At 44.1% G+C, this 9,341-nt stretch overlaps 1 protein-coding gene across 16 annotated transcripts in view; it reads right to left on the bottom strand.

Moving 5' to 3' along the window:
* SYNRG (synergin gamma) overlaps positions 1-9,341 on the bottom strand; it is a 74,614-nt gene that overhangs the window by 4,839 nt on the left and 60,434 nt on the right. For 13 of the 16 annotated variants that reach the window (XM_053654823.1, XM_037163589.2, XM_037163592.2 and 10 more), the window contains 2 exons: positions 387-497; positions 38-73 (listed from right to left, as the gene is read on the bottom strand). In XM_053654823.1, the coding sequence (XP_053510798.1) occupies positions 38-73; positions 387-497 (147 nt within the window). The remainder of the gene's footprint in view (positions 1-37; positions 74-386; positions 498-9,341) is intronic. The other 3 variants (XM_053654833.1, XM_037163598.2, XM_037163599.2) reach the window with 1 other exon arrangement.

Raw genomic sequence — 9,341 nt, 5'->3', positions numbered from 1 at the left:
GATGGAGACACTAAGATAATGTGTAACTGGTTCATACTTTTTTAGGATGTTCCTCTGCAGGCTTCTCTTCTTTCTGAAATAACGTTGAAACCGTCAGGTCAACAAAATATCCAGAACAGAGCCTCTTGCCTGCAAACGACTCCTTTTCTCTTTACCACCCTACTGGGCGCGGCAGGCACAATGCAAACCCCACGCTTCCCCTCAACAGCTTCCCCCACTGCTCTTTTGAAACGGTATGTTTATTTCTGTGGTCAGATTTCAGGACTTCAAAAAATCCCCACCACCTCTGGGCACTGACCTCATAGCGCGGTGATCTGAATGGGGTTGTCCCCCCGGCCACGTTTAGAATGCACTTTGCCATCTGCGGGGAAAGGCGTGTGACTTACCCGGCTCCTGGAGTCCACGTTTAACAGGCACACCCCACAAGCAAGTTCCTGAGCGTTTTTAATCCCAGGCCGCAGCATACAAGAGGAAAAATCCAGTGAATTTTCATCGGGCTGTGAAAACGAGATAAACAGGTAAGAACCTGCTAATTCCAAATGCTGTTGACTGCACTCCCTGATCACTCTTTCCCAACAGGTCCAATAGCAAATTAAGTAAACTCTCTTACACCATCAGTACAATTCAATTTCCCAAATGTTTACTGAGTGCCTGCATGTTCCAGACACTAGGGATGCTAGCATGAGCCAAAAACAGTGCTTGTCCTCTGAGAACTCAGTCTAGGGTAGGAGCCTAGGGTAGAAGTCAGGGAGCACAGTGTGATGAAAGCCATGCTAGGGGTAAGTACTGAGTGTCAGGGCACCCGTGGCGGGGGGGGGGGTGGCTTACCTCACCCCCAGGGTAAAGGAATCTGATGGCAGGGAATGCTTTCTAAAACTTAGATACAACTTGGTGGAGTCCTGATGGGTATATGTGAGGTGAAGGGGATGGGGAGGATGAGATAGGGGAGGGAAGGATACTTATTCTTTATAGAACAAGCAGCCCAAGCAAAGGATCTAAGCAAAAGATTGGGTATGGGAAGAAATCTTAGGGGAGGGAGCCACGCTTATGAAAGGGGTAAGGGATGGAACTGGAGCACGAGGCCTTGAAAGGAACATAAGGGGTTGAGGCTTTATACTGGGAAGCCACTAAGGGTTCTTCTAACTGGATCATGGCAGAAGCCAGTGTGTATTGTGGACCAATCCCTCTGGTTGCAATATAGGCAGTGCACTGGAGGAGGTAATCTTCAAGGTACGGGCCTCAGTTACAAGGCTGTTGTAGTCCGGGATACAGACACTGAAGGTCTGAAGTAAGGCAGCAACAGTGGGGAATGGAGAGAAATGGACATAATGAGAGCTAGTAAGACAGTAGAGTTAACAGGTGCAGGTGTGGGCAATCTATTGTTCTCCGAGGAGGGGAGAGGTCTTGGGCAACTGAGAGGATCCACCATAATAGGTGAAGGCACAGGAGAACAGAACCAGGTTTGGGGATAGAGGATGAGGAGAAGAGCTCGGTTTGGTCCAGGCTGGTGGAGCTGCCTATAGCACAGCCAAATCCTGATGCTGCAGAAGCAGGCAGCCGGAGATACAGTCCTAGTGGTCGAGAATGAGAGGTCTGGAAGCCATCGGCCAGAGTCACTCCAACAACGGCTAGTAAGTCAAGTTCTTACTTGGCCAGGTACCACACTAAACTCTTTACGTGCACGATCTAATTGATTCTTTAGAACAAATCTATGAAATATGGAGAGTGTAGCTCCATGAGTAAAGGGGCAGGTCCCAACTTTGGGGAGCTGTTAGTTTCTTGAAAGTTAACATATACATGTACTATACAAATGTGCAATTCCACTCCTAGATATTTATCCAAGAGAAATGAGAACATATGTTAACAAATGTCTCGCGCAAGAGGTGTTCATAGCAGCTCCATTCTTATTAGCCAAACTGAAAACAGTGTGTGTCTACAAACAGTAAAATGGATTCTAAAAAACCACAGTATATTAATACAATGGAATATTACTCAGTGGCAAAAGAGATCAAGCTGACATAAAATGACATAGATGAATTTTTAAAACACGCTATGCAGCAGAAGCCAGATGGACACAGAACATTATATATATATTACATAATTTCATTTACATATAGTTCTGGAACAGGCACAGCTACGGTGATGGAAATCTAGGGAAAACAGATCACTGGGTGTTTTGGAATCAGATCAGGGGGCTGAGTGGGAAGTGAAAACACGGAACTTTAGGGTTGATGAAAATATTCTGTATGTTTGGGGTGTGGACCACATGACTGTATGCACTTCTCAAAGCTCATCTAACTATATATTTAAGGTCTGTGCACTTCATTGTGTGTTATTCCTCAATTAATAAAAACACGTAAAAAACAAAGCAAGCAAACAAAAATCAACACCAAAGGAAAAAAAATGACTCAGAAGAGTTGGATTCTCAATGTGAAGAAGTTTTAGATATACCTAGTTTATTTTGCTTATGCCCTGGAGCAGAGTTCTCAAACTTGCCAATACCGACATTTTAACTCGGGTAGCTCTTTGTTGCGGGACCTGCCCTCTGCACTGTAGGATGTATAGCAGGATCCCTGCCGATGTGGGGGCGAAATAGTGCCCCTCTCCCACCATTAGCCCCTGGCCAGTGTGGCTCAGTTGGTTGGACCTAGTCCCATAAATCAAAAAGGTTGTGGGGTTCGAGTCCTGGTCGGGGCCCGTATGAGAAGGCCACCAATATTTTCCTCTCTCAGCAATGAAAAGAATGTCCTCAGGTGAGGATAAAGAAAAACAGAACTGACTTTCCAAAGTGGAAAAAGCATAATGCACGCACACCTGTTTATTATAAATTTCATTGATATAAAGGACGTGTAGTACACAATTTACTAGCAATAAAATATATAACCGTCTTTTACTGCAAACACGATAGCCACCTGATTTGCACAGGAGGCTTTGAGAATTTTTGCCCAACTCTTGGGCCCATAATCAAACTAGACCCATTCTTTCACGGAAGAGGAGAATTCTGACGTGAATATCGGTGATGTTTTCACGTTAAGGAGTAGGATTACAGTGAAACAGCAGAGACATATTTCAGAGTTTCACTTGTCTGTCAAATTCGTGTTCTTTGCTGAATCAGATAATATTGGGTTGGCTAAAAAGTTCATTAATTTTCTTCTATACAATGGCTCTAGTAGTGCTTAGTTGTCTTTATCTTCAGTTGAAACTATTTTATTTGATTCTGTTGTGATAACTGTCATATCAACGTGCATAAAAAATTGGTGAGGGGGGTGGGTTGGGATGGGAGTAAAAGAAAACTGTACTTGAACAATTAAATAAAAATAAATTAATTTTAAAAATTGGTGAATTTTTGGTGCAGCCATTTTAATATTGAAGATTTAAGAAAATATGCATTTCTGTCATATTATGCTTTATTATTTCAAGAAAGGTAAAAATGCAACTGAAACACAAAAGATTTGTGCAGTGTACGGAGAAGGTGCTGTGACTGATAGAACATGTCAAAAGTAGTTTGCAAAGTTTCTTGTGCTATTGACATTTTGGCCAAATAATTTTTGCTGTGGGTCTGGCTGACACATTGGAATATGTTTAGCAGCACTCCGACCTCTGCCCACTAGAAGCCAAGAATGGGAGACAGCCAACGCACTCAAAATATCCAAATCAATAAAGTTATTGGTGAAAATAAAAAATGTATCATTTATTTTACAGAAAAAACTAAATGAACTTTTGGCAACCCAATAGCTCTCGAATACTGGAGAATGCTTCCTCAACTCTGTTCTAGTCACAATATGATGTCTCCAGACACACACACTTCTAAGTTTAATCTGCAATCCTAACATGTTCTCCATTAATTCTTCAGTCTAGACAATCAACAAACAACAAATCCAGTCCATGTTTGCAGCATTTGTGATTTCCATGGTATAAATACTCCCACCATGGTTGATTTCGAGCTACCCATGCGATGTCACTGAACACGGAGTTGAGAGGAGATGCCCGAGACGCCACCATATGGAACTTCCACAGATGGCTGTGATAGACGGGGGGACCAATAGGCTGGTTTGTGCAAGACTATTCCAGTGTCAGTTCGGAGGAGACTCTCAGTCCTGAGCAAACCAAGATAGTGGCTTGTCCTAGGACAGACATAAATGACCTCAAAAGCCAAGGACTAGGCAGATGGCAAAGAAAGCCAAGATGGAAGGGAGTTGATAGGAACCATGTAAAAGGGTCAAAATGACTGTCCTGCCTTTTGATCCAAAAACAAGAACAGCGTGAGTCAAGTATGAGAAAGCTGGACGGCCACCAACATGGGCCCAGAGAGACGGCTCCACAGGTGCTGCGGTGCGATCCTGCAAACAGAGGCTGGAGGGAGGTGGGGACCGCGGCGCCACAGTGCAGTGGTCAAGGATCTGGGAGCCTGGCATACTGGCTGGCTGTGTTGTCGTCATGGATACCGAGGTGACCCAGGATGGTGGAAAATCCCCGCCCAAATAATAGCTACCTACATTTTCTATGGTTATTTAAGGCTGAATCACTGAGGAGTTACTACACTGTTTTTATATTTGCAAAATTGTATTACTCTTCCCCAGAAAAAAAGCTCCTTCCTAGAAAAACGTGTAGCTTATATACGATGCTTCCCCATCCCTTACTATAGAAACAATAAACCATGTATTAGCTCTACAAACCTTTCTCAAACTAACCCGAGCTGAATCCACTCAAATCACCCCTGAGGAAAGGAGGGCAAGTCCTGGAAGAAGAAAGGGGCGGGGGACGTTTCAGCTGCGGGCCTGAGCACCCTGACCTCGGTGATCGCCAGAGAACTCCATGGCCTCAACTGGGCCAGGGGGTCATTTCCCTGTTTTAGTACAGTCGTGGCTACTTTTGTCAAATGTAGAAGTGGGTGGTATTATTGTTTGTTTGCTGTCCAATGCTGTCACCTGTAAAATGGTAACATTTCATCTGCCACCCCCTCCCCCGCCCCTCAGTTGGTGCCGGGGGCCCTCGGAGATGTAGGGAAGTGCTCTGAGAAAGGACAAAATACTCTAAGTGACTATCGCAGTTAGTCACGCTGACAAATGAAACTAAAGTTTTTTGAAGAGGTTAAAAACACAGTGGCATCTGGGGAAACTCAATCAAATTAAAATCAATCAAATTAACAAAAGCCCTTTAACATCTGTTTACCAAAGGGATAAGGGAAGCAAAAAATGAAAAGGTCATATTGTAATCTCCAGTGAAAATTAACTGGAGATTAATTTTCTGCATAAACTTCCCTATGGTTAATCTTTCAAATGGTAAAATCAAATGGTTAATGTTTAAAATGTGTTTATAGAAGCCTTTAGAATGCATTCTGCAAGCAGAGGGCGTGTCGCAGTACACAGAACAAGGAGACCCCTCAACGGCCGTGATTCTGTGAGAAGGTGTGCCCTCTACAGGCCACCTTAAGTTAAACATCACTTATTTTAATTGGGAAGTATTTCCTGCATTTAGTAAGAGAAAAAAAATGTATTATACATTAACAAGTCCCAGAGGCAGACTGGGATATATCATCCTGAATTTTAGCCAATAATAAATTGCTAAAATGATGTCCAAGAAAATCATTATTAAGGAAGAAGACTTTGGTAGTAATTACTATTCTTAACCAATGTTCTCATTTTCCTTCTGTGAAACTAGGCATGGCCGTACAACTTGCCATGGTCAGCAGCCTGTGAGCATAAGTCACACGTGTCACTTCTGGAAGGAAGTATAAAGACTAACATGCTACATTCCCTTGACCTTCCCATTGTGACCAGCCGTATTCCACATGGTGGAGGCTGTCAGCCTAGGTCCCTGAGTGAGATGGGCACAGCACAGAGACCCCTCCAACTTGAAATGGGCATGTAGTAGGAGCAAGAAATAAGGCCTTGTTGTTTCCCATCGCTAAGTCAGGATGTGTGTGTGTGGGGGGCCTGATTTGTAACCCAGCATAGCCTAGCCTAATCTGACTAATATAAAACGTGATCTAGACAAGCAATTACAGACATTTGGCTTGCATTACAATGTAACCATTCTTCACTACAATGTATTGGGTAATTTCCCCTATTGCTGCTATAACAAATCTGCACAAATTTATCCACTTAAAACAACGTAAATTCACTCTCTGGAGTAACCGTTCTGGAGGCTGGAATTCTGCATTCCCTGGAAATTCTAGGGGAGACTCTATTTCTTTGCCTAGAGCCCACCTGCATACTCCCTGGATTGTGGTCCCATTTTCCATCTTCAAAGCCAATGGCATAGGATCTGCCCATCTTTCTTTCCCTGCTTCCACAGTCTTGTCACTTTTTCTCATTCTAACTCTCCTGCCTTCCTCTTATAAGGGTCCTTGTGATGATACTGGGCCCATCTGGATTATCCGGGACAGATTCCCCATCTGAAGATCTTTACCTTAGTTGCCTCTGTAAAGTCCCTTTTTACCACATAAAGTAACACACTCAAAAGTTCCCAGGGTTAGGACATGAGCACCTTTGTGGGGGAGAGCATTCTCCTAACCACACCCACCTTCTGTCAACTGAGAACAGCCAAGCAAGACACAAGGGCGGTTCTGTCTCCAAAACACTGTAGACTGGCAAGATGATAAAAACACTATCATTATTAAAAATAAACTGTCTTCCTGACATGCCACAGCAATAGGAAGTACTCTGAAATTCACTGCTTATGTCACATGGAAATAAGGCACAAAAGAATTTGTATTATACTGAGGAAAATACTGGAATCAAAGCACCTATGTGATTTTCAATTGACCAGAGCCAGGAGAATGTCTTTTTCATAGATTTTACCGGGCAGAGACGGATTAGTTTTGTTTTCCAGGACTGAGTCTTTCTTTGTTCCAAGTCTACTAAACTTTAACTCATCTCCACAAGATAAAGCCTTGGATAACAATTCATTTGTCTCGCTACAACAGGTGGTTTTTGCTTCCAAGTTCCCACGTGGTCTGTGCCTAGAGGAGATACGCGTCCACCTCAAGAGGGAGTTTGAGTTCACGGGTCCCAGGTGTAAAAGGAAAGGGGAACAGAAAATGCTGGTATAACTTCTAGCTAAAGTAAACATTAAGGAGCCACGATTTGGAGTTTAAGACCGTGTGCTCTGCTCTCCTCAGCCCAGGCAACCTGACTGCAACGTGGCACTAACATGCTGGGACTTCTTCACTGGAGCAAAGTACTAGATGTCTTTCAATGGGAATGATTACATGACGTCTTCATGAGAAGAAACAAGTCTTTTTTAGCGTTGGTAAAGCCAGGACTAACAATGGAGAAACAAGAAAGGACTTTCAAAGGATGATATGCATTCAGATCCCAGATTTGTCAGTGTTAGGGAAGTTTCATCTCTGAGCCCCAATTTCTTCACCTGCAGAATCAGGGATTATGCTACTGACCTGGGACTGTTACCAGGATTAAATGAGAACAAATGTAAAGCATACAGTGCAATACTTGGCAGTTTCTAGGTGTGAAACAAACAATGACTATTACACCAGCATTACCAAAATCAAAGTGGCAATTTGGTTCATTAAGGAACTTTAAATTCTACCTAGAATGAAGCAACGATGTAAACAGTTCAAAGATTCCTATACAACCTCAATCACGCTTTCTACTCTGGAAATGATTTCCCTGCTTTGAGCCTCTAATCCAGAGTCCTTGCAGCGTAAAGTTTTCTTCCAAGTGGACTGAACTAACTACAAAGATGTTGGTCTGTGTCATTAATATTTATGCATCTAGTTTTAGATGCAGTAGCTTCTTCCTGCCGTTTCATACCTGATATTTCTTCTGTAGAATGCATGCTGTTCTCTATGCAGTGGGCAACTCAGTAAGTTTCATAGACCAAGGACCTACCAGTTACCAAGTGGAAACAACATGGTATAATTAGGACAAATACCTGAGCAGAGAACGACTGCTTCCCCGTTACAGCTGACCTGGTGGGGAAAGCAATCACAGAAAAGCATCGGTAGAGAAATGAACACTCAGGGATGAACACTTTGTGTGCAACCTGCAATGCATTCCTGCGCCGTCTAGTTGTAGACTAATTAATGTCTCTAACCTACCTGGTGTCTAAAGACACATCAAGTAAACTCACTTTCTAGACATGAATGCCAAAACTGGATGTTCCCGACGGGAGTCTGAAGGAGAGGGGACAAATGCCGGGCCACTCAGCCCATTTTCCTGACATTCTGTCACACGGGGGGACTTAGAACCACCATATGTGAACAGGGCAACACTTCCCAGGCCAGATGGGTGACCAAGCCCTCAGGTGCTGGGAACGGCCCTGCCTGGTTCCAGGAGCTGTAACCTGCCATGGCTAAGGCTGAGTGAGCGACCTTCGGACCATCAGCCACTAAGGAGACAAAGCTTATCTCCCTGGCGCCACTTCTGCTCCTGTTTTCATAACTGGCCCCCAATGCCTGATCAGTTGGCCAATGACGGGTAAGATTCCCCAAGGGGGGAACCAACTAAGACAGGCATGACCACATGAAGGCTCCAGGGAAGGACTTGGGGGGCTATGGAGAAAGGGGGTGAAGGAAAGCTTCCCTCGCCCCTCAGCTTTGAGGAAGCCTGATTCGCCTGAGTCCACGAGAGGTCTCCGAAAATTCCTTGCCTGTCTGCCTCCCCTGCCTGACTTAAGCCTGAAACAATGACAGAGGGGGGTGCAGCCCTGTGCCGGAAAGGGCTGGCTCCCCAGGTGATCAGGCCTGAGAAAGGATATGTAAAATCCTGTGAAGCCTGCTTTGCTAAGAATGCTCTTAGTTCAATGATAAAGGTCCGAGCAGGAAATGAGTTTGTTTCCCAAAGTTTTGTAGCTTTTTAGCCGATAGACCCTGACTCAGAAGAAGCCCTAATAGTTTTCTGTATGCTATCTACTGTTTGATCCTTACTGCCTGACAATGATTAATGAGCTGTACCTGCATTCCTGCACAAATTAAACCCAATAAAAGCCTGTCTAGGCAGGGGTCAGGGGCTCTCCCCTTGAGGGAGTAGCTGTGCCACCCCTTTTCCTCCACAGGGCTCAGCAGTCAGTGCGAATCTGTCTCATATCTCATCCACGACGTCTCGGGCACCTCAGCCGGTGCACACGTCACTAAGGCTTTCTTCAAAATCACAAATCAAATTTTATGGCTTCTTTAAAAAGGTCTGAACCAAGTTAATCATTGGTGTAAAAAACTGGAACAAGGATTACTCTGAGTGGAGTGATGACAAGCAGGAGCAGGAGGAGACTTTCGGGGATGGTGGAATATTCTCTATCTTCACAGGCGCCTGGGTTATATGGGATCAGTCTGTCAAGAGTTATTGAATGGTGTAACTAAGATTTCTGCACTTTACTATATA

This window comes from Artibeus jamaicensis, unplaced genomic scaffold (genome assembly GCF_021234435.1).
Source record: "Artibeus jamaicensis isolate MK-2021 breed Jamaican fruit bat unplaced genomic scaffold, CSHL_Jam_final contig_1998, whole genome shotgun sequence".
Classification (NCBI taxonomy): Eukaryota; Metazoa; Chordata; class Mammalia; order Chiroptera; family Phyllostomidae; genus Artibeus; species Artibeus jamaicensis.
This window is presented reverse-complemented; position numbering and strand designations above follow the sequence as displayed.